A 26,532-nucleotide genomic window follows, 5' to 3' on the forward strand; every position below is an offset into this window, starting at 1 on the left:
CAACCTTTGAATGATTCAAGGTTATGGAAATGGCATCACTATTGCTAGTTTTTCATAAAAAGATCATGAGATTCATCACTTAGATCAACGTAACAAGAATAAAGTAGCTACATAAAAGCTTCAGCCTATGGAATGATTGTTATGGACATCCAAGATTAATTCCAAAGCATGGCAACAAATCACCAAAAGACTTCTTTGAAACCTTCCTTGAATGAAGAGGAAGTAAGATACTATGTAGAGGGAATTAAAAGTCTAGTTTGTTCTTGCAATGATTATATGGAAAACCAAGATTAATTCCAAAGCATGGCAAGAAATCACCAAAAGAATTATTTGAAACCTCCCTTGAATGAAGAGGAAGTAAGATAATATGTAGAGGGAATTACAATTTTAGTTTGTCCTTGCAATAATTGTAGCTAAAGATGAATCTGTGTTTACAGGTTTCAACCCTGAAATACCATGTTTTAGGCTGAGAAGAAGAGGCCAAAAGTATCTCATAACAGTGCCAAAAGATGACCTTGAAAGAGTATAGCTTGTAGTCACTCATGAGAACCAAGAACATCCCATGTTTTACCAAGATTAAAGAAGAGGATCACAAATAAAGCTTCAACCCATGAATACCCTATTTTGGGCTACCAAGGATAATCCAAGATGACACAAATAATCTCCCAAAGAGTACTTTCAATGCCTTTTCAAGGAAAGAGTGATTAGATGCAGCAATTACAAGTGAAAGTAGAGCATGTTCTCTTCATAAACCATAAGAATAGAAATGGATCATCAAAGAGACATAATTCAGACCAAAAAGAGAGTGTTGGGCTGCATATGACAGCCCAAAATTAGAGCTTTATGTCTCCCAAAGATCTATTCTTGATACAGAAGAGAGTCTACATCAAGAGGTAGGTACATAAGACATTGCCCTTCTCTTCTTCTTCATAAATACATGTACCACTTGAACCGTGCAAGAGGTGCTTTGTAAAATAGAGATTCATCCCATAAAAGAACAAGCTTGGGCCTTTAAGTACAACCCACAAGCCTTGATAATATAGATCAAGAAGTGGCTCACTTGATAGGAGAGAGTTGCTACTTCATAGACATAGACACAAACAATGTTCAAAGCTTCCTTCTTTCGTCTTCAATGAGCATGAATCCCTCCCTTGAATGGGCTGCTGCCCTCCTCTTTATACACATTTTCCATGTTACTCATAGCTAAGAGTGGCCTTCCATTTTTGTCAATGCATGGAATGAGAGGTACTTACATGTTAAGTAGAGTCTTCTTATGTTGCTTGTGGTTGCATGGCTTCATCTCCTTTGTGTGGTAGTGTATGAGCTTCTTTCTCCCTTATCTAGGGTGCGCCCAGTTCACAGCTCGAGGAAGCTCGTAAAATGCGGCACAAAAAGCAGAATGTTCATGTCTTTCAAATGAATCACAACTAGTCACATAAGCAAGGCTATGGTAAATACAATGTCCCACACTTAGCCAACTTAGACAACTCCATCTTCTTTGTGACTTTTCTTGACAATACACTTGTAACTCTTGAATATCATAAGTACACAACCACATCATAAGCTACCCAAGGGGACCTACCAAGTCATGTGCTCATGACCATATTTCTCATGTTTAATGTTCCATAACTTACAGAACTTGTAGCAACTTCATGTATGCAATGCAAGGAAGGATAAGAGTAAGTAACCAAAATCCAATCATCTTGTGAAGGACCCATGATGATTATATTGTGTTTTAAGGCAGAGATCCCCATCTTTATTACACCATGTCATATGTTGTTGGACTTAGGTGTTTAAGATTTATTGCACTAGGCAAGTCTTTATGTAGCATATCTAGGATACAAGTGACTAAGTGATACATGTAAAGGATAAAAGATTTGTTTTTAAACCATGGGAAAGGAATCCCACGACAACGTGTTTAAGCTTATACTAGAAAATTGAGATGTGTTTTCCCAACTAATCTATGCATATTAATATCCACTTGATTCTCACTGGTAGAGTCAATTCTCTTGCATATAGGGGCCTACTAGTCATCTAGGGTTAGATTAATGTGTTGCTTATTATTGCTTCATCTAAGCCTTTGTAGAGGGAGGAAGTTTCAAAGTATAATAGGAGATTCAAACGTTTTATGAGAGACGCTATTAGAAAACTAATCTATCCACTACTCTATAGGCGCCAAGCTAGTAGCATAACATGAGCAAGCCATGTTTTGTAAGATGTATCCAACCATGGTGTTGTGTTGATTGCAAGCAAGCATCTAGATACAATATTGGTGAGGTTCATTGTCAAAATAGTATGCATTCATTAGTCAATTTTAAAATTGGAAAATTATCTATCTAAAAAGCTTCACATGTTAAGTTAGCAAAATGTGTGGATGCAATAACACGACCATATGGTAGGTTCTAGATAACACCGCCAAAAGAGTGTCTCATCCAATAGTAGTGTTGCAAAATGGATAGGCAAATGCAAAATAGCTTTTAAAGTTGTGGTCTCAATAATTTAATGGAAATAAAAGTAGGTGTTGTTGTTGATTAGGCAATTTGTAAGAGAATTTCTAACATCATCCTACTCATATTCCATCTCATCAATGCTCCCGTCATGCAATTTCCACATGCCTTATTAGTGCCATGAGTGGCTATTTTAAGGGATTTTGATTAAATCATTTCTTAGACTAATATTGATTATACAAAGGTGCCCTTGAAACACCATGATGCAGATTAATTTACTGTCATTTTACTATCATGTGTTGCACTTGTAAATAGTAGACATCATGGCTGCTTCTCGTTTAGGGGCCATTCAACATAGGGTACTTGGATTATTGTTGACACTAGTGAGGTGCTAATTTGTCTTGTGCACATCATCGATATATATGTCATCAAGGGAATCTATGAGAGTTACCCCTTGTAGTGTAGAAGTAAAGTCTTCACAAGAAGAAATAACTATGTCACAATTACCTTGATATTGTACAAGAAGTAAACTTTCCCAAGGATAACTAAGGTGTAACTTAGATTGTTATCCACATCATAATTTGTAACAGGATTAGGATTAACATGGCTCAATGGAAGTCTTAGATACTTAGACTAAATCAAACTATAGAATTATCTGAGTTAAGGCTTGGGAAAGTGCACAAGTCCTCAAATGGAGGTTGTATTAATGTATGCTTGTATTGAACGCTTTCAAAAGAATCCCCTTATGCCATAAAGTTGTGGTGAGGAACACTTCTATGTTTTGGAGAAAAATTTCCTTGTATCACTAGTTGGAGAAACTAAAAATAAGCATTAAAGCTATTGGAAGTGCTAATTCTAAGAACTACACCCCAGAAAGAAATGCTAGGATATCTTGCAAATTGGGAGTTGTTAATTCTAAGAACTACACCCCAGAAAGAAATGCTGTGCTAATTCTAAGAACTACACCCCAGAAAGAAATGCTAAGATATCTTGCAAATTGGGAGTTGTTATGCTTAATCAACGCTAGTGTATTTATACACGAAGATTGGGAGTTGTTATGCTTAATCAACGCTAGTGTATTTATACACGAAGATCTAGATTGTCACGTTAAGGAATTGCGCCTAGGGATTTGTTTTGATCTGGGGGGGGGGTCCAGGAGCCAAGGGATAATCATAGATGTTGCACGTGAAGAGATGGTGCCTGCCACCTGGGATTGGCGGTAGGTTGAGTAGCAACTAGCAACTGGTAATGTGGCAGGTTTGGTTGCTTCAAAGGTAGTGAGAGCATGTGGCGATGTTGGTTGCCTCGTGCAATCGAGAGAGAGAGAGAGAGAGAGAGAGAGAGAGAGAGAGCGCAGCATATCTTGGATGATGGTGGTGGTGTAGATCGGGTACTAGACAGCGCTCGCGTGTGCAGAAGCACAGCGAAGGTGCCGTAGAGAGAGAGAGAGAGAGAGAGAGAGAGAGAGAATACGGCACAACACATGGCTGCTATGAGAAGAAGGGTGGCCGTGTGTACGTTCGGGCCAAAAAAGCCTTCGAACGGGCGGGCCCATTCTTCTGGTCCCCCGTACTCCACACCCCCCCCCAGGACGGAGATGCTCTATGTACCTTAAAGCCATTGCGCCACGTCCTGAGTCCTCTCCTTGCATGGACTTCCTTCCAAAATACATGAATAGTGTTTACCTCCATTTTTCTAAAGCATCACCACCTTATTACCTCCCTCATGTTTCTTGTTTCTTTCTTTCCAGTTCTGGGTGTTGGGCAAGGGGGTAGCATTTCTCACGTACAAGGCTCCAACCACAAGCTTCTTAATTGTTTTGACTTAACCTTCAAACATGCTAAGACTTATCTCAAAACCACCACGCCCCCCAACCCATCATCACTTGCACCATGACCCATCATCATCATCATCATCATCATCATCATCATCATCATCACTACTCCCTTTCCTTCATTACCTAAAAATGAGGGTTTACAAGCCCTAATTGCTTTAGCCATCAAATGTTTTCTTTGGCTCATGTGGGACAAGTGCACAAATATCATAAGATCATCTCGAAAGAAGTGTCCCAAGGTGCTCTATTGCTAAATTGTTAGAATGGCTTTATGTAGAGTGGACACGCTCCCCATATAATACATGCACCCCCATATAAATGGAACCCGGTTTCCTCACTCAAGTATATTTGCACATAGGGCACAACCTTCTAAACACATCCACACATTCATCTCACTTTCAAGGACATGTTGCATAATTATTCTGTCCTCGTACCAACTTCTCAAATCCAAGAAATCTTGTCTAGATTGCATAGCTCTTTTGCCCAGTTCTAGGTGTACAAAAATGGTAAGCTAACTTAGGCTGGATAGTGCACAATAATATTGGTACTTGCAAACTTAGATAGTTGTGTGCTCAAAAAATTAGTCCCACCGTCATCTACCAATCATGTTAGGATCAACATGCCAGGTTGAGGATTCTGTAGGGCAATGATAAAAAAGGGACCCACATTAGGCTATACTAAATGATTTTATTGTAACCCATAGAAGGTGAATGCTCATGGCATGACCTCTTCCTTGAGTTACAAGTTATGGCCTAGACATTTTCCTACTAGGTATACACACTAAGGCAATGTGCCTCTAGGGAGCATGACTAACAACAGCTTGTTCACATGGTGGTGAGGTATGTTCACCCTAGCCATTTGAGGCTGTCAAAGGGTAAATAGACTAGGTAGCATTTTCACAATTGACATATGTGAACCCCCATATTAGTGTCAAAGGGTAAATAGACTAGGTAGAATTTTCACAATTGACATGTGAACCCCCATATTAGTGGGTCGAAGAGACTATGTATGGCACTTCATTTTTGCAACCCACAATAGGATGTCAATGTGACAATCTAGCATGTCATATTGGTGCTTGTTGGTTAATGACGTTAGAAGCATGCAAACAACATTTGTGAATAATGCTTTACATTTGTGTAGGTAAGTGTGAGCTTTGAAAATTTTCCATGCAAGTTAGTGGTCTTGTGTGTGTAGGGGAAGTATGTGGATAGCTGTGCAAGTGTTGGGAAAATGCTAGTGGAAAAGCACTCAAGAGATAGTAAACTTTAACAATGGTAATAATAAAGCAAACAATTGATGTACCAAGGACCAAGGTGGAGGTTTTGACCTAAGAGGTTTTCTCTACTTTTATGAGTCTCTTTCCATTTTATGATGATGGATTTGCTGCACAAAGGTGCTACAGCCTTAGGGGAGCAGTAAGATATAACTTCTCGCAGTACTTGCGGGGCCATGGATGTCTGAAGAGGTGTGCATGCTAGATGAGGAACAGGATGCCATGCGCGCTCTCTCTCACATCAGCGAAGCTGGGAGGACGAAGGGACAGCTGTGGTGTCAAGGCCTCCTTATCAGCATCATGGCCACAGTCCATCCCATGTTATTGGCACTGCTCATGGCAACGGCAGCTGCAAGCAACATGGCTGGTGAGATGCATAATTACAAGTGATTAAGAGCTAATGAAGCCATGCCATTACCTTTCATTCTTAGTGTAATTAACGCCGATTGCTTCATGACTGTAACCTCCCATTCGACATAAAGATGATGCAGGTTCGTTTCTTATCTATTCATTGACTACCATTATAATCGTGATCATCTAACTACTCTTTTTATCCGAATTATACTTTTGCAGAGCTAGGCGCAATACCAGATCACCAACTGCAGCAGCAACGGCCAGATCGGGCTATAACAAGCGCACACCCGGTCCAGGTATAAATTAGCAGTGGGTGACGGATTATTTACTGTGATTATTCGATTGATTAACTGCTAACCCACGTGAATATTATCCTTATATGAGAGGATGTGTGTGGATTGAATCAGATAACTGCATAGCCATTGGGACCTGATCAATAGTGGTTTTTCCTTTTCTGGGTTATATGGCTAGTTACTTAACCGATACTGCAATGAGATTAATAATGTTATAATAATGAGCTGCAGGAGATCATTCCAAATGAGGCGGAGGATGCGAGCAGCCTTGGTTCGAAGCCTCCCAACTGTCTTTCCAAATGCGGAAGCTGCAAGCCATGCAAGCCTGTGAGAGTGCCTGTCCAGCCAGGTACCCCTCACAGAGTTAGCTCCTCTGAGTACTACCCCGAGGCTTGGAGATGCAAGTGTGGCAACAAGCTCTTTATGCCCTGACTCCCTCTCTCCCTACCAACCCATCTTAGTCACCTATTACCACAACATATAACTTATCAGAGCCAATAAGGTACCTCTTACCACATTGCCTAGGACAGCCAATATATCCCTATTTGTTATACAATAAAGCCCCTTTTCTTATTATCTTTCTGTAATTTGCTACATCACAACTTGCATCACTCCATTCATATTCCAAAGATCTTTTTAGCATGTCTCTAGTACCAATCCTCCCCACTCCCAAAACTTCCTTTGATTGAAGTGGCTTTTCTCACAAAGGTTATCCTTCTTTCATTCTAGTTTCTTGTTCTATAGAAAGGTGCTAATATATTCTAGTTTTAAGATCATGTAAGGCAAAGGAGATTCCTTATGCAGACTTCTATACAATTGCATGATTACAATTATGAGAAAGGGTTGACTTGTTCATTACTAGGGCTAATTGATATTGGCTTCTGAGAGCTAAGAGACTTTAGTTTATATAAATATTGCCATCACTGAACACTCTTTGGGAAATCACTTTATTTTTATGTATTCTAACATGATGTGGGAAAAGAATGAGAACAAAAAGCTACTATCTCTTTTGCTACATTGATGTTTTTGAGGTTCAATACTTTGATTTTGTTGTTTTTCTTTAACACCACCACTATGGAGGCTATTTTGCATTACTTTGCTTGAGTTCTTTTTAAACTCAAGTATGTAGTACATATATGAGAATTTTGGTATTTCACTGATGTTGACCATGTGTTATCCCACATTTTGAACGAATAGTACATGTATGAAGCCTATCCAAAGAAATATTTTTTATACAAAAGACTTCCATATGAATATTGTTTGTAAGAGTAGTATATACGAGAGAGAGAGAGAGAGAGAGAGAGAGAGAGAGAGAGAGAGAGAGAGAGAGAGAGAGAGATGTACTTCTTGATGGAATACAAGTGGTCAATGATGACTAAAAGTAAAGTGTAAATTTGGTTTTAGTTTTAGTTCTCTTTCAATTTCTTTGGTTTTTTTCATTCATGAATGTTTAAAAGAAGTAATTGATAAATATAGTTTTTATTTATTAGTTATTTATTAATAAAAATTTAAACTTAAGTATTTAGTTAATTAGTAGTAAATTGAATTAAGTGATTATCATAATCTCTATTTGATCATCTTAGCTACATATCTCCACTATGAATGGGACTGTTAAAGAAAGTAATATTAGTGGATATTGCAATATAACTTGAAGAAGTAAATACATTATTTATTTAATATCCATTATGATCCCTATGTAGTCATCATAGCCATGTATGGAGGTTAATAATGGGACTATAGAGAAAAAGCTAATAATTAATCAATATTAAATATGTTAGATTATCATAAAATATTTATTGTTATATGGTCATCTTCACCACATATGTGAGCTAGGAATCACTACAAGAGAAATGCCCTATAGACGCGCATTGTACACGCGAAATAGCGGGCGCGTCTATTGGCGCTAGTATATAAAATGCGTCTATATACCCGCGTTTTTAAACGCGCTTATAGATGCGAAAATGAACGCACATATTTTTAATTTCTCATAAAGTCCCTAAATATGACCAAACATCTTAACAACTAGTATTTTTTTGAATACATTACCAACTTTACTTCTTCTTCAGTATTACAAATATACATCCAATCATTCAAAGCTAATTATATATGCTACAATGAATGATCAATCTCATCTTCAATGAGATCGGCCCTTGCTAGACTATCTACCTCTAGGTCTATGTTACCAATAGGCAATGAAATTACAAATAAGTCTATCCCACTGTCAGATGTATTGCTATGCTCAATTTCTTTATCATCATCTGCGACCATATTGTTATCCTCTTCTGTGCTTCCTTGAACATCCTCGCGGGGATCATCTTGCACTACATCATGTATATCATCGATCATGGCATCATCATGTGCATCATCATTGATTGTTGGATTGTCATCAACTATCTCTATGTTGGTAGCATTGCCATATATTGGTTTTGAACGATTAGATATGGGGATGATGTACCACCATCGGTTATTGTTTACCATTGGGTGATACACAACCTGCATTTAAAAAACAAAAAGCAAGCAACTTAGATATTTATTGTATTTTGAGAATGTATCAAGAAGTAATATATATGAAAATAAAAAGCTTCTAATATACCTGCTCGCATTGTTGAGGTAGTACAAATGTGTCATTCTTGCCTTGGTGAAATTTTGTAGAGTCAATCACTACAAAACCACTTGGATAACGTCTAATTGTGCAATGCTCACCCGTTGTTACTACTTCTATAAACCGCTTCACATCTAGTACATATATATAAAATCACCTAAAGTCAAGCTTCAAAATATCTTGGATCAAGCCACAATAACCTTCCATGGTGCCATTGGTATCCTAGAAGTTTGCAAGGATACTACAATCCTGGGTATTTCTCTTATCATCTATACGTTGAGTTGGAAAATGGTTGCCTTCACACCAAATAGAATTGAACAATATACACTAGTAGTACATTGTTGAGATCATATTAATGATTTGGTTAAAGATGAAACGTGTGAAATTATTATATCATATATAACTAAAGATAATTTAATTATAAGTATGTCTCACCTTTGATAAGCAACCTCGTGTGTATTCCCACTCCTCTTGCGATATATCCATCGTCTCCTCTTTTTCCAACTTCTCCATTTCTTCATTAGCCAATCTATATCAATATGACGTGGAAGCGCACTTAAATGTTCTGGATATGGGACATTACGCTCATGTCTAGCACAAAATGCTTGCCTTAATTCGCTTACTCTTCTTGCCCTTGCTTCTTTATATAGTGTCATCCATTTGCTCATTACTTCGCTGTTAAGCACACAAAATACATTTAACTTACGAAGTTCCTCTTTCATTAGCACTTTGCTCCTTCCTTTTCCTTGAGGTATTATAGAGGTCATCCTCAAATCTTCATCATCTTTCCATAGTCATGGTAAAGAGGGGTCCACTTTAGTAAGATATTCAGAGATTTCTCCAAGGGATGATTGCACTAACCAACCCTCAGCCATGCTTCCCTCGGGCCGTGCATTTTGCCTTACAAAATCTTTTAGGATTTTCATAAAGCACTCTAGAAAAAACATCCACCTTGCATGAACTACCCCACAAATTGCGATCTCATCAATCAGATGTATGAGTAAGTGTACTTGAGCAGTCAAAATGGAGCGAGGAAAAGTTTCCTCCACCAAACAAACCAACTCAATGGACAATACTTGAGCCTCTTGCAACGTATTTGGATCGATTTCCTTCAAACTCACAAATCTACCAACATGCAATTGAGAACGATAATTGGTGTTATCCATAAATTCAAGCGGGTTTACTATGTGATGTACGTAATATGTAATTTAAAAAATAAGCATAAAGTGTACATACCTCGCGAGCTCACCCATCTTGTAAATGATATCACGCACATCTTTCAAAACACAATGGGATATGCTAGTAGGAAGGATGAGCTGTATGTAAATATTCATACATTGTTAATTAGTCGACATAGTTACTCCACTAATTAATATATTTATGGCTATGAAAATCCTTACCTGAATCATTTTGTGCCAATCGTGAGACTTTAAACCAGATAGTTGCTCCACACCTCTTTTCTTTTTCTTTATGAAGGCTCCCTTGAGGAATCTCATATATCCTGTGGGAGTTCGAAAGCTATATATCTGCTGCTTCACCATCTTTTCTTCGGTCTTCGACAACATCCAAGGTGCACGCGATAATTCGATCTTTCCTCTAGGTCTCATGCGTGGCCAAGCTCGTCTCATACGTCCAATGCTACGTAAATCCTCCCTTACATTGACAGAATCATGAGCCCCGATTAAGTGATCCCATAATGTAGAGGCAACCGTCTTGAATATATGCATGGGGTCCAACAGGTGATTGATCTTGAGTTTAGTCCAATATGGGAGACGAAAAAATATAGAGAATCTAAGGCACAAACAATATATTATTTCTCATTCTCATAATGGAGTGTACTTTAAAGACAAACAAAAGAAGTAAACTAGTTACAAACAAAAGAAGTAAACTAGTTACCAACTCATGCCGAGTGGAGGATGATCATTGGTGTGTGTCCAAGTGTCCTTCCAATCTTGAATGGTCAAAGATTGTGGAGTTCTTCCATTAGTGGGGAGTGCATATTTGGGGTGGTCAATAGGAAGAAAATGATGATGATTGTCATAGATAACCTTCTTCAAGCGTATTGGTCTAGAAGAAGCCAGAGAGGGACCACAAATTGGACATGCATGATATACTGATATAGTTAAACCTGTAAAAATAAGTGGGTTAATGATGGCATATATTTGATTAAGGGTAAGAATGAATAAAATAGAGTATGCAACTACCTGAACACTCTCCATAGCCTGGAAAGTCATGCATGGTCCACAACAACATGCCCTTTAAAGTGAAATCTCTAGAGGACAATGATGCACTCACATCTTGCACCTCAATACCTCTCCATAGCATTTCTAGCTCCTCAATCAAAGGCTCTAAGTAAACGTCCATGTTTTTTACTTTGTGTTTTCCAGGAATCAAAAGGGACAACATTACATGTCCTTTTTTTATTGCCATGGACGGAGGGATATTATAGTTCACCAGTACCACCGGCCATACACTATATGAGGTGCTTTTGATGCCAAATGGATTTAATCCATCTAATGCTAGACCAAATCTCAAATTTCTGGGCTCTTCTTTGAAAGTAGGCCAAAAATTATCTACGTGTTGCCAAGCTTGTGTGTCTGAAGGAATTCTCCACTTTCTATCACTTGAATGGTAACTAGCAAGCCATGACATGAGTCTCGCAATAGATTCACACTTCAACATAAGTTGAATACGTGGAATAATAGGAAAATGTCGCAAAACCTTACGAGGCACATCCATCGATTTCATCTCCTGGTTGTATCTTGGTTCACCACAAATAGGACACTGTCGTGTAGATGCATGATCCCCACGAAACAAGATGCAATCATTGACACATGCATGGATTTTAACGTAATCAAGACCTGCAAGAGATGTCAAGAAACGCCTTGCTTGCTCCCTTCTAGTTGGTAATTTATTTCCATTTGGAAGTATTTGTGACAATAACCTATATATATTGTGCAAACAGAGTTAACAAATCGCGAATATTGTCTAGAAGCATTTATGAATTAATATCAAATGATAAATACTTCAATAATGCATTCAAGCTAACATTACTCCATCCATAAATGGTTTGTAAGTTCAGTATCTCGAGAGATACACGTAGAACGGAGTAGGTGCAACCTTCGTACAATGGAGTTTTTGACGCTATGTGTAGCGGGTCATCTGTCTCTCTAGTGGTGCCTTCCCCCCGAACCTCATGGGAAAATAAATCATGCACCATGTTGTCCAAAATCTCTTCCTCCAAAACTTGATGGGGCATTTGAAGAGGGCTGCTATCGTCGTCATCAGTCTCTACTCTTCTTGAGGACTCTGCCTCCTCGCGTCGACGCTTCGCAGCCTCTTAACGCCCTAGAGGGACCATTTGAGGATGTGGTACCACATCCTGCTAAATTAAAAAAAGGAGGTTTTGTTTAATGGTGAAATCGCAACATAGACCAATAATATTTGTGCAAATAAAGCAGTAAAAATTAATGGGTCTTTTTCTTGGTCCTACTCTCCGTACATGTTGAGGTGTGACATTGTGATTCGACGTGCTCGAAAAAAAATCCTCGGCAACGATCACACATATATTTGATTTTCTGTCGTAGCCAAGTGTCTCGATTGTGAAGACACAATGTCTCATCCTCACTGGAGGATGTACTGTTTGTTGACTTAGCATGTCCCATACTAGTAGAAGATGACGATATAATTACACCTGAATCATAAGGATATATATGATTTCATTTGGTATATATGTCATATTCCCTAAATGCATTGATACTTACAACATGGAGGCAAACATTTTGATATTGAAAGACTAGGAAAGTCATGTTGATCCAAAAACAACCAAAAGCTAGCATCTAATCAATTTAATTGTAATTGCGTGTCTATCAGCGTGTGTAATATGTCTTATCTGCGCATATACACGCACAATTATGCCCGGTTACAGATGTGCCACACAAATATTTAAAAAAATTTAAAAAAATTGTGGCTTTCTTTTCAAACCAATTCTTTCCTGCGTTTTTTGCGTGTTTTCTGTAGTTCGAGCTCCACATCACTAATCATGTCTATCTATCCCTTCATGAAGACAATGAGGGAAGGAAATAAGAGTAAAAAGAGGATAGGAGGAAGAAGAACAAAAGAGTAAAGAACAAGAGCCAAACAGCAAGGAAGAGAAGAAGAATCAAGCAACCTACCAAGGGAAGGGAGAAGGAGGATAAGGAGCTTGCAACCTAGCCACCACCCGTCGGAACAAGCAAAGAATGTGAGTTCTTCTTCTCTCTCTCAATCTTGTTTGCTTTCTCTTTGTCTGTTTCTCTCTCTCTCTCTCTCTCTCTCTCTCTCTCTCTATGCTATAGACTGTCATCTATGGCGGTTTTTTTGTGTGTTTTTTATAACAGTTTGCAAAATATGGTCCGACTGTGTAATGCGTCTAGATGACAATGTAGACGTAGGAATAGACGCATTGACAGACGCGGGTATAGACGCAAGTACAGACGCATCATGTAATATGTTTTATCTGCACAGGGTAGTAATGGATTTTTGCTTGTGTAGATGTGGAATCCTGGACCTTCCAGCACTAATCCTGAGTTGGAATGCATGAACAATACCTTAGCGGAGTTTTCTAGAGATGTTAGTAGCTTTTTTGGAGGTTTTCTGAACAAGGAGAAATTCATGGGAGAGATAACCAGTTATCTTGGTCGCCCTCCCACTGCAGAGGAGGTTTTTAGTGTCATGTCTAGGACACCTATCACATCTTTGCCTAGCACTGCCGTACAAACACCAAACCTTGGTACACCTCTACTAATAGGTACTCCACACACTATGCATACACATAGATCAGCTGATGCACAAGGATCAGCTGAAGTACATGGATCGACCAAAGCACATGCATCTGCAGAAGCACATGCATCGAGTGAGGTAGAGGGTAGTACCTGTCGAGGGAGGAGGGAGAGTCGTGCGGGAGGATGAGGAGATCGAGGGATTTGTGGGGGTTGCCTAGGAGGTGGCTCTCGATCACCCTCACCGGGAAATGAGAGAGGTGAGCCTCCACAAATGTACTGATCTGTCTGATGTTGGTGGTATCTTGCATAACCCTGAGGGGAGGGAAGTGATAGTCTACTTGAGAAGTGTCGTACATGCCACATACAAAGATTGTATGATTCTCTTCAAGCACCAAAAAATGGTTTGTGGCAAGAGGTGCTATGGGCAGTATATAGAAGGTATCCTAATCTCGAGAATTCACGATTCTTAGATAATTGGAGACGGTCAAAGGTGAGAGATGCGCTTCATAACAAGAGGTCTCACCTTATGACGCGCACCAAGGAGTCACTGCTATAGAGACAAGAGCAGGGGCGCCCTGGATATGGCCAACCACCCAATTTCCACTGCAGGGAGTGGAAAGAGGCCAAGAAGAGAGCAATAGAGAAAAGGACAAGTCACCAGCATGCAGAGGCACGACGTATCCAGATGGCAACTATGGGATCATCGCATTATGGATCGAGTGGTAGGGAGTCATGGGAGGCTGAGTTTGTAAGTATTATTTGATTTCTTTTTTTAAATTAAATTTTGTAATTTGTTTCAATTCATTATGTAGTGTGTTCTAATACGTTGTATGTTCAAATTGTTTTGTAGTATCATATCGTTGATAGGATGTCTACTCCTAGAGAATGAGGCTACCATCGAGGTCATAATCGGGCGTCCACTTGGTAGCATTTCTACGAGGAGGGACTCATCACGGAGGAGCAATATAATCGTGCCATGAGGATTCCACAACCAGAAGAGATATGTTTTATTTTTTTCATGAAAAGTATAGGTAACTCTATTTTATTGTTTGTAATGGTATTTATATACCTTAATCCTTTGTGTAGGTAAACCCTGATGCAGTTGAGGATAGCAAAGGGAGGACTAGCAGTATAGCGGTGGCGGCGCTGGCACCGGCACCAGCGGTGGTGGTAGCGACGATGATGCCTCTTCTAAGGAGATGTAGAGGAGTCCCATGCATGCATACCTCCCCTTGGCTTGTAGTTTTCATTTTTTATATATATTACTTTCAGCTAATGCTTGCGACCATGACCATGCTTGAGGTCACAAGCACTAGAACTCATCATGTAAAAATGTTTCATCTATATATATTAACTTTCGTGTTCTACATACATTGTTTTGTTTTCAATACAAAAATATTCGAAATAATATTTCTCTATTTTTTCTAAGCATACAATTTGATGTTGATAGGGGGAAAAAAACCAGAGAGCATGTGGCTTTCATATCTCTGTTTCGCGTGTCTATCAACGCATTTAAATTGTAGGAAAAATGCGTGTCTATTATCATTAAAAATTTGCAAAGTACATGCCTTTGTAGATGCACAGTTACATGCGTGTATGGATGCAGAATATGAATATATTACTTTTTTATAAATATGATTATATATTTACAGAGTGCGTCAATAGGCGTGTCTATATGTGCATGTAGGTTTCAAAATAAGCGCGCTTGTAGATTCGAAATTTTAGACGCGACAGTAGACGCAATAATAAACGCACCTGACATTTTTTAATACAGTTCAAATATTGCGTCTACAAGCGTGTCTATGGAGCCTTTTTGTTGTAATGAATGGGAGTAGAAAGAAAATGAATTAGATATTAAATAAGTTAAATGAAAAAAATTATAACTAAATCATTACTTTATTCTTTGTGCATTTATCCTAGTCACATATGTGTGCTGAGACTACAACCCCTAGGTTTTAGGCAACCTACATTTAACTTGAGCATGGGACTATGACTGCTAAGTCTAAGAGGCATAAATTCTCCTAGTGCATATACTTAGTTACATATATGGGCTAGGACTATGACCATTAGTAGTAGTAGGAAATCTGAGTTCACTTGGTACCTTAGTCACAAATGTGAGTTAATATGTAAACATGTTGCACTTTGACTAACCACCCTTCATGTGTAATGTTGAAAGCAATGATACGCCCTTTCCAGCGATGTTTTATATCCTCTCTTTTTCTTCTTTTGACCTTGTGAGAGCCTTTGCAAGAGGGCAACATGGTCACCCAATCGTTTACGCAAAAGGTTTTGGGCTCCCAATTTCTGTCTACTCCTTGGCAATAGACAGTGCAGGAGTTTATTAAACGAGACGTGTGCCTTTTAGATGCCATACTTAGATTGAAATGACAGAGAAAAGTGCTCACTGAGAAAGGCAAATGAGCAAAGAAAGAAGCTCACCCAGAAAGACGAATGAACAAAGAAGAAATAGTGAAAACACTAATGAAAATATAGTGGGGACGCCAAAAGCTCCCGAATTTCAAAAAAGTTATTATTAACTTTACAACATCGTTATCATAACCGGTTTTGTCAGATTTTATAAGTAAATAAGGACTTCAGGACCATCAAAACATGTTAGAGTTTGGATATTTTGGCTAAAAGAGAGGAGAGAATCACGAAGTGGACTCTACTATCTCCAAAAAGGAGACAAGAATATCATATTCTTGCACATGTGGCAAATTCTCTTTGGCTCTTTTCTTAATCCTGTGATTTTTTAGCAATGTTTTTTGGGCATAAATAATATTTTTAAACAATTTTTTTTGGGCATCACTAAAAATATGCTTGATTTTTTTACTTTATTTCTTGGAATGCTAGAGATTTATGCTCCAACAACAAAAGAAACACTTGTAGGCATCTCTTTATAGGAGGAAGCTTGCCTTTGCAAAAGTTCAAACTCAACATCAAAGACATGGATGGAGTGGAAGTGCTAGGGTATCAACTTTTCATGGTTGTGGAGGGGAGAGGGAGAGGGGGGACATTAGTGTTAATTAGAGAGGAGCTTAACTCCATAGTTTTATGGCTAGAAGAAGAGGATGTAGTGATGGGGATCCAAATAGCAATTGCAAGCATGATCATCCACATGTACTCTATCTATGAGGCACACATATCAACAAAGAGAGCTCTCTTGTGAGAGAACCTTAGTATGACGATGAAGTAGGATTGCACAATCCTCCCATTAGGAGAAATATGGACTCACTTTTTTGCCCCTTAAGGGGTTTCTCTCACCTCTCTATCTAAAAAGAGATTCCAAATAATGTCATAATAAGATATCTTCTACAATCAAGCAAATGTCATATTTGTATTTTTAATTGAATTCACCTATTATTTTATCCCCAAGCTGTAGGATAAGTTCACTTTTTCTCAAAATCCTCACAACTAAAAAAATATAGTTCTATTTTCTCCAAAAATGGAGTCAATCATTGACAGATGACTTTTTAACACTCTCATGACTTTTCAACATTAAAATATATTAGAATCATTCTCATTCCCGCTTCTTAAAAGGAAAAAAATTAAAAAATAGTATAATTTGACATACACATCATATTTTAATATTATTTTTTACCCAATGACATCTTTTTAACTCGAGAGTTTCCTTGTAACTTTTCTCTCTTTTGGACAAGTATATGCCTATTTCTGGGCATATTTGCCTTCCCTCTAAAAGCTCTAGTTTTATCCCAAATTTTGTGTACTCTTCTCTTTCCCTCCAAAATATGGTTTCTTGCATACGAAATCTTCTCAAGCAACATTGAGAAGTGGTTTTGATACCATTTACTCAAATCAAATAATCTACATCTACAACACTCTCTAGACTACTAAAAGAAATCTCCCTCTTCAATAGTCTATACTACAAGAAATCAAGTGATAATTGAGATATCTTTATTTTTTAATCTTTGTGATGTTATTATTCTTCACAATTTTTGTTTAATCCTTAAGCAACAATTCATGTAGAGAGAGAGAGAGAGAGAGAGAGTATCTGACAGTGTGAGATGAACTAAGAAAATAAGTAATAGAGTGATAGAGAGTATATTTGGGCAGAAGATAAGATGATGCTATTGTTCTTCACTATCCAAGCTTTTGTATAAATGTGTTTAATAATCTTTGACCAATTCTTATTGAGAGTGAGTGAGTGAGTGAGTGAGTGAGTGAGTGAGTGAGTGAGTGAGTGTGTGTGTGTGTGTGTGTGTGTGTGAATATTTTGGATATAACAAAAGATAAGTTTATTAATAAGAAGTTGATTCCAAGATAAGATTAGAGGCTAACTAGGGGTTGATTAGGTTCTATCATGATTGAAATCAAGTGAAAGAGTCAAGATCCAATTAAGTAAAAAAGAATACAAATATAGTGAATCAAAGGGATATAATTATGTGATTTGCCAAGTCAAAATTGCCATACAGTTTTCTTTGCAAAACGGAGGTGTAGGGCATACTAAGAGAAAGAGAGATATTCACTTTCAATTGGAGGATGAATATGCACAATTGTTCAAAAGAACTATGGAAATGGATGATGCAATAAGATAGAGGATGCAACAAGAAAGAAATACATGTAAAAAAAATGTGAATCTTTGGGTTGATGGTTGCATTTATCCACTTGATCCACTAACTCAAAGGCCACCACAATTTAATGGGCTTATATCATTTTTAAAGTTTGTTTGTGAAGGCAATGAAGGATTGTATGGATACACATATAGACTTATGACACAAGGATCAGTAGGGGCTCATCAAGCCTTAACAAATATGCAGAAAAGATTACAAGGATGTATGCAGACTTTGATGGCAAATGATAGATTATTGGCTAAGAAGGATAGGAAGAATTAGAGCCTACAACAAGCAATGTCTATCATTGAATGCTATGCATGCTATACAAGTACAGAATATTGAGTTATAGTCTAAAATTATGGAGTCAAAGAAGGAAAACAGAAACTTAAAGAGGAAGCTCATAAAAACTTTGGATATTTGGCCCACGTTAAAAACCAAAGAAGCATGTCAATGCATTTGATTAGTTAAATCGATTCACCAATTAACCAAAGAAAGTGGACAATATCATAGATGGATATATGCTCAATCTGCTACAATGAGAAATATGTTTCCTCATGTAGAGAACGACACTATTGCTAAAGTCCTTAGCAAGGATTTGGTCAAAAATGCATTGGAAAATCGTAAATTTAGGGATATTGTGGATGGTGTTGCAAGTGAATGTCTTAGGGATGTAAGCAACTTGTTTATTGCTATAGATGCTCAGGGATTATGTGATAGATAAGACTAAGTTTTAAGTCATATAATATACTCTATCAACAATTAGATACAGGTTTTAAGCAAGTCTTTAAAACTAAGTAAGTAGTGCCTCTACCAAAACCATTTCATGCGAAAAAGGCTCGAAAACAACTAAATGAGAAAGTTTTAGAACTGATTGGTGAGCCTACACATTTGGAATACACACACATACTGAAGTATGATTCCAAAGAAGTTACCTTTGTATTTAATGCATCCAACAACTTTGTATTGGATATATGTAGGGTGCAGGTAGCTATGGTCAAGTTCTACAATATGTTTTGGAAGAATGTAGAGGCAAGCTCCTCAAACTTGACAAGAGTGACATTATCAAGGGGTAAAAACTTGAACATGTGAGTATAACACTTATGAATCGAGCATTGGATCCTGACATCAATGAAAACCATCCTTTGTTCTTCACTATGTAATCAGAGAATGAAATATGATGACTTGCAGCATTTGAAGTACCAAAGGAGGATCATGAAGTACTTAAAGTTTTTTTAACCTCACTAATATACCCAATGTTATTCAACAACAAAATAATGGAGCAACTTTACATGTTGAAGGATTTGGGGACTATCAAGTTGAATGGAAACTTCTAGGTGATTTAAAAATAGTGAAGTATGTTTGGTTTATGGAATGTAGCAAATGTAAAATTTTCATGCATATATTGTATGCAAACTAGGAAGAAAGGGAATGATGGAAAGAAAGAATGTCTTGCCAAGATAGGACAACAAGGTGCTTCAACACGTGATAAAAAGTCATGAGAAATGGAGTGCTAGTCCCAATGGATCCAAGCTGGTGCCCTATTTTGGAAATACCAATTGACAACGGTTCACTTTGGCACATTGCATTGTTTGATTAGAATAACTGTGAAGCTAGTATATGAATATGTATGCTTCGAATACAAGATGCAGTATGTGTCAGAAGCTGATACTACATGTAGGAAGGTAGAAAAAGTCCCCTCTAAAGTTGGATTGCACTAAGGCCAAGTAGAAATAGAAAAGGATGAGAAAAATTGGGTAAAAGTGAAAATATCCCTTGAAAACCATGCTTTGGTTGACCCAATGCTAGAAAGTTTGTATCTCCACCTTGAGATGAGGAAGGCAATATACTTGTGAAACAACCAAAGAAGTATGAAGCATGGAAAAAGTTGCACCTTGCTATTCTTGATCGGAGCAATGAGGGAAGAACGAGGATTGCAAAGGCAGAAGTGTGGATACACTTAGTCTATAGATTAGTAGCTCTCTTACAAAAGTTGAGGTATAGGGATGGTGATGCTAATACATTCAAAGAGACATTCGCTAAATTTCACAACTTTATGGTGGAGGCATGGACTTCAAACAACATAACACACTACATGGTCAGTATTGTCACCATTACAAAAATATATCATCATTGTGAATTAGTTTGTGTTTCTAATCTCTCTTTCTTATGCAACATATATTTGAGACACATGGTCCATACTATGCAGATCAAGGGAGTTTAGCAGTATGGTCAACTCAAGGCATGGAATGATCTCACTAGCAAGCTCATTGTGCTTTTCAAAAGCAACTGATCATGGGGGTGGCATCGATGATTCCAATTCTATGGGGCAATTATTCCAATGGTGGTATAGGAGATTAGAGATATGATACGAGGAAAAAAAGAAAAAGTCCAAAACCTCTCAAGAAGAATCTATAAGTAGGGCAATATCACTACAAGGATATGAGGCTATGGCGACGCACATTAGCGATGACAAATAGCGGTGTTGCTATTTGCATCGCAGCGACGCAAATAGCGACAGTACCTAGAGAAAAAAAAACGAGGGCCGAAACCCGAGCGCGTCATTTTTCGCGCATTTACAAAAGAGAGAGCGAGATGAGAGCGACCATCTTGCTCAGAGGGGGAGAAAAAGAGAAAGAAGGCTTCTCACCACCACTGACGCCATCACCGCCGCCACCACCATTTGTGAAGAAGAGGAGGAGGTGTACGGAGGGTGAAGAGGAGCTGCCGTTGCAAAGAGGAACTGCCACCACCATTCGTGAAGAAGAGGAGGTGTACAGAGGGCAAAGAGGAACCACCAAACCCTTTTTTGAGTCTTTACGGTGAGTGCATTGTCCATTCTTACTTTGCTTTTGTGTTTTCTCTCTCTCTTTTACTTGTTTTTGGTATAATTCGTGTGTATTGAGAGAGGAAGAGGAAATGAGAGAGAAAGAGAGGGAGAGGGAGAGGGAGGGAGAGGAAATGAGAGAGGGAGAGGGAGAGGGAGGAAATGGGAGAGGCAGGGAGAGAGCAAGAGAGGGAGAGGAAGAGGGTGAGGGAGAGAAAATGAGAGAGGGAGAGGGAGTTTTCTCTCTCTCTTTTACTTATTTTTGGTATAATACATGTGTATTGAGAGAGGGAGAGGGAGAGGGAGGGAGAGGAAATGAGAGAGGGAGAGGGAGAGCGAGGGAGAGAGAGAGAAAGAGAGGGGGAGGGAGAGGAAGAGGGAGAGAAAATGAGAGAGGGAGAGGGAGTTTTCTCTCTCTCTAACTTGTTTTTGGTATAATTCATGTGTATTGAGAGAGGGAGAGGAAATGAGAGAGAAAGAGAGGGAGAGGGAAAGGGATGGAGAGGAAATGAGAGAGGAAGGAAATGGGAAAGGAAGAGGGAGGGAGAGGGAGAGGGAGAGGAAGGGAGAGAGAAAGAGAGGGGGAGAGAGAGGAAATGAGAGAGGGAGAGGGAGACATTAAACATAATAGGAAAATGAATTTCACAACAAATTGTAAATTTCCAAAATGATCCAATATGATACATATTTGATTGTAATGTACATTGTATAAATCATTTGAAAGTCAACAATTCTAACTTGTATCACAAATACATTTTTCTATGTTGTAGACATACATATGTATCTAAAAAAATCTATCTAAAATGTATACATGAATTGGAAGCCACCAATTGTGGCTTGTAATATAAAAGTAGTCCTTGATCTTCCTTGTCTCCTACTATGTAATGTTATCTTATTTAGCAAGGCCCTCTTGTTGGCTAGGATTATTTTTTAGCTTTTCTCATCCCTAATGGTCAATGAACCTCATATGCTTAGGATTAGAAGGTCGCACATCTATGACATTGATAATTTGTAGAGCAGACATGGTTCTTGGAAAGGGAAGTCAAGAAATGATCCATATAACCAACATACCCTATGGAAAAAAGGTATCTCAATACCTCTTTCCCCTCATTGTCTTAGAAGATGCCACCCTTTTGACTCAATTTATTTGGCCCTCATTGAGTGGTAGCCATCTATGTTGACCCTCATGGACTAGTGGTGGAGGCTGACTCCCCTATGACTTTATGATTGTGAAGGGCTTCTCCCATGGCCAAGATAGCCTCTCAGGAATTCTCTACCCTGACCTCTTTGCCTAGATCTATAGCATCCATAGCTACTTCCAATCTCCTAGGCATTCTCTACCTCGACCTGTCTGCCTAGATCTACAACATTCATAGCTACTACCAATCTCCTCGGAAAAACTCCGCTAATGGAGACAATTAAGCAATCATACTAAGAGTGGAAAATGCTACTATTATTGCCAACATTGGGCTCTATGATGTAGAAGGTCTTGTTACTAGGCTTTAAGTGGTTGTCTATATCTGAGAAGGCCAAGGGCTAGTTATATATTCATTCATCTCACATAATATTCGGGGATAGCCAAGGAACACCCCAAAATCTTCCATTAACTTTTCACAAGTTGTGTTATCCCTTTCAATATTGGAGTCAGGATTCTAAGATGGGGATGTTAGCTATACCAACATTTGCAAACAACATGAATAGATACATCTACAAAAACAAAACACATTGTGACACATTTTTTCAAAAAAAAAAAACCTAAGTTTGCATTTAGTAGCTAAGTTTATAACCTTTTATATGTGTTATTACTACTTTCACATTTCAATAATCAAATAAAACTTAATCCCTTGAGGGACTATGACTTTGGATCTCCTTTTTGCTCTAATTTTATTGCATGCAAGCAACCTCTTTTGTGAAGATTGAATATGTGTGCATGTTGGAAGGAGGTGGATGCTAAAGGCTGAGCAACATGAGAATAGATAAAGTTTGTTAATGTCCTAACCTCATGCAAATACCATCACAAAACTAAGTGTCACAACAAGCACTACATTGCAATGGAGGTTTTTCCTCAACATTGGGGCTTCTTATACCCCAATTTCTGAACTACATCCATCCCCTAGTGGGGTGAAGCACAAATTGCACCTTTTTCTTGAGCTAAACCACATGATTCCCACTAAAGCTACAGTCAAAAACCTTAGAAGCATGTGCATGAGAGTTTGCACCTATGATTAAGCACACACTCTTTTTGTAGATCACATTAGAACACAATATTAGTGAGTTTGGGAATCTCCCAATTCCCATTTTTTGAATACTAAAGGTGGCACACGGATAACATGTCCATAAGTTTCTCAAAACCATATGATGTGACCTATCATTGGAAAACACTTGAAAAATGAAATCTATTGAGCTATAGAGCGCTCAATTTAGAGTTATAGTATTCAAGTTATGACAAATCCAAAGATTTGACCATGTGTCCCAAACTTATGGAAAATTCCCATACTCCCCAACATGGTATTTTGGGATGTTTGGCACTCAATATGAACCCTGGATTGACTAAGGAAGGGGTTGGAGAGACGAGGGCCATGAAGGACTGCAAAAACTTAAGCCAAGGTTCTTAAATTATTCTTAACAACTTCATCCAGGGCATTGTGAGTGGGGGGGAAAGTAGAGCTACATTTCTTTTCCAGTGAAAGGTGAGGTTCCAAAGTGTAAGGGACCTCAAGGAACATATATGTACATTATCCATAAAGCACTAGCACAATAGACAAGGATAGGCATAACCTCATAATGCATTCATTTTCCCTTTGTGAAGCATGGTATGTTTAATTTACAAAGTAAGAGTTCAAAGATTGCATCTTATCCTTAAAATCATTTAGGCTTGAGCACAACATACATCATTTGTGTAAGAAAATTTATGTAGAAGCACAAGGGTTGGTGTGCAAGTGCCCTAGCGGTGGGCCTAATTTGGGAATATGGATTTCGTTTTCCAATATTTTACCATGAAAGTTGTGTGGATGGTCTAGTTGAGAGTAAATCGTTATTCAAATGTGGGAGATGAGATTGAGGAGAGTGTTTATTGTATTGTTATGTTTATTTTGGGACTAGTCACTTGCCTATGGTGCCCAATGTGATTATGTGTATATATGATATTATTTTTCTCTTGTGTTCTCTTCCTTGGCCTAGTGTGTCTATAATACATGATGTTATTGAGCTCATATTGAGAGTTAATTTCATGCCTAGAGGAGGAAACATGGATTACATATAATATATTTGATTGTGTTTGTGAGAGCAGTGAGGCCATAATAAAAAGAAGTCAACCTAGAGTTGATCAACATCAAGGTTATGCACTATTTAGGAGATCTCAATGTTATGTTGTTGAGCATGGGAGGGTTCTTAGAGATAACAAGCCATTTCAATTTTGATTTTCATCCGATTGGGATGACATGACTTGCAAGGGGAGATTGAAATCATAAGCATGGTATGGTAAGAGAGCTTCTAGAGAAAGCATAAAATCATCAAAAGCTACAACAAACTATAGAGATGCAAGAGGGTTTCATGATGAGGTGACAACTCAAATTGTAAGTCAAGGAGATAGAGGCACCTCTATAGTTTTAGCAACCTCAAGCTTAAGTACTTATAGAGAGAGCCTTCCAATTGCAAAATCAAATGTCAATAGATAAAACACCAAACTAACTTGAATGAGAGAAAGAAGCTTGAGAGTAAGGGTATCAAAAGAAGATTCAACTTCTTCTCATCTTGAAGCTCTTGTCATCCCTCTAGATTAGTCTAAAAAGAAGCTAATTTTAAAAAGCCTCAATTACAAAAGAGTAAATAGTAAAACTTAGATTCTCCTTTTATCTTTTTGAAGAATTTCCTTCTATATGCTTTAAGAGTTTAGGGTTGAATTGGACAATAAATCAATCTCTATTAAAAAATTAATGAAGAAGGAACTTTCTTTAGATGTAAAACTATTAGATGTTCATCTAATAATATGATGAACCATCTTTGATGTAAATAATGGTTGAGTTAACCAAGATTTTAATGTTTCTTTTGTATGACCAACACTCATTTACAATAATTTTTTAAAAAACATTAATTAAAAAATACATTACATAGAAGATAAAAGAGAAAAGTGGAAGAATAAGGAACTATAAAGGTTAAAGCACAAGTGAGAGAGACAGTTGCTTTGGAAAAGTGGAGATACAACCTTGTATCACATCAAATACATTGGGACATAAAAGCTAAAACACAAAGGAAAACTTATTTCAAACCTAACAAGAGGAAGGCCAAACCTAAAACTTCAAGCATTAATGTATAAGTTTCTCCTTGGGAGTGAGAGCAAGAGTTGAGACACATCATAATGAATGCTTCAAAGGATGAATTGTAGGTTGGGACTATAGGCTACATTGTGGTCAACTGTTATAGGTAAGTTGAGAGTCTTCGAAGGTAACAAATGCTTTTGGATTTTGGACCATCCAATTGATTACATTTACAACTATAGTGATCCATATAGATGAACCATCTTATCTTTAGGCTCAACAAGCAACCAAACTGAACCATGTTCAAAGGGAAGACACATAAATGTCAAGAGGCTGGCCATGCTTTGGAGAGACTGGTGCATTGCCTTCATGTAGATATATAAACACTATATATAAGTACACAGATTAAAAACTTGAGTATTCATGTATTTAAACAACTTGTAAAGAGTTTCTAGGGTTTGTTTACTAGTTTTTTGTGTAAAAAGATTGCTTTAAATATTAGCGTGTGATTGTACAATTGATAAATAGTGTGTTCAAGAAGAAAAGGAAAGGGGAGAACACACAAAGAAAAAGCCATTGATTGAAAGGGTAATGCACACCTGAGGGGGGGGGGGGGGGGGGGTGCGATGATGGGGAACACAAAATATTTCTTCAATCTAGATTGCAAAAAAACATCAAAAAGTAGGTAGCCATAAGGCTAGTGTGATATATCCCATGCTTGATGAGTTACTTATACAAATTTGCAAGTCCATTTTGAGTTGAAAATAAGAATGTGCACTAGGATGTGTTAAAATTTAGTATTATGTTAAAATATAATTAATCCTAATCCCTAGCAAGACTAGTCTAGAAGCTAGTATTTAGGTACTAAAAAATACGATTAGCCTTTATAATGATGGTTGATAGTACTTCTATCATTTATTCGAGCTTGTTAGTTATTTGTTGGTTAGTGTTGTATTGACACCTCAACATGTTCAAAAATAATAAAGCACAAAAGCAATCTACATTGACTAGATTTTTATCCATTAGCACCACACATTCGTTTAAAAATGTATTAAATTGTGTTCTAGTGTAAATGGTTGATAGGGCCACATACATAAAGAATAATGCTATTGTAAATTTTATATGTGTACTCATATTGCTCTCTAACTCAAAGGCTCAAACACCTTTGGAAAGAATAAAGTAAATATATCAAAATAAAATAAAGAAAAATAAATATAATATATTTTTTCTTGAAAAAGGGTGGATGTGAGTGGTTATGTGTCCCTTTCTCTCCCTCTCTTTCCTCCAATAACACATTCTTCCTTTGTAACAT

At 37.7% G+C, this 26,532-nt stretch overlaps 1 protein-coding gene across 1 annotated transcript; it reads left to right on the forward strand.

The window, feature by feature from the left end:
- Nucleotides 1-5,234: 5,234 nt before the first annotated feature.
- LOC148031503 (uncharacterized) lies at nucleotides 5,235-7,152 on the forward strand. Its single transcript, XM_087685761.1, has 3 exons — nucleotides 5,235-5,921; nucleotides 6,128-6,204; nucleotides 6,433-7,152. The coding sequence occupies exons 1-3, from the start codon at nucleotides 5,735-5,737 to the stop codon at nucleotides 6,631-6,633; spliced, it is 465 nt and encodes a 154-aa protein (XP_087541887.1). The 5' UTR covers nucleotides 5,235-5,734; the 3' UTR covers nucleotides 6,634-7,152.
- The last annotated feature ends 19,380 nt before the right edge of the window (nucleotides 7,153-26,532 follow it).

This window comes from Lygodium microphyllum, chromosome 9, assembly GCF_053477565.2.
Source record: "Lygodium microphyllum isolate KBCC chromosome 9, Lygodium_microphyllum_v1.1.10, whole genome shotgun sequence".
NCBI classification, from domain to species: Eukaryota; Viridiplantae; Streptophyta; class Polypodiopsida; order Schizaeales; family Lygodiaceae; genus Lygodium; species Lygodium microphyllum.

What these genes read in the sequence shown, in the direction of transcription:
- LOC148031503 (XM_087685761.1), top strand. Translation starts at nt 5,735, where the DNA reads ATGTCTGAAGAGGTGTGCATGCTAGATGAGGAACAGGATGCCATGCGC. An exon ending in AGCTGCAAGCAACATGGCTG is followed by an intron (nt 5,922 to 6,127) that starts GTGAGATGCATA and finishes ATACTTTTGCAG; the next exon opens with AGCTAGGCGCAATACCAGAT. An exon ending in CAAGCGCACACCCGGTCCAG is followed by an intron (nt 6,205 to 6,432) that starts GTATAAATTAGC and finishes AATGAGCTGCAG; the next exon opens with GAGATCATTCCAAATGAGGC.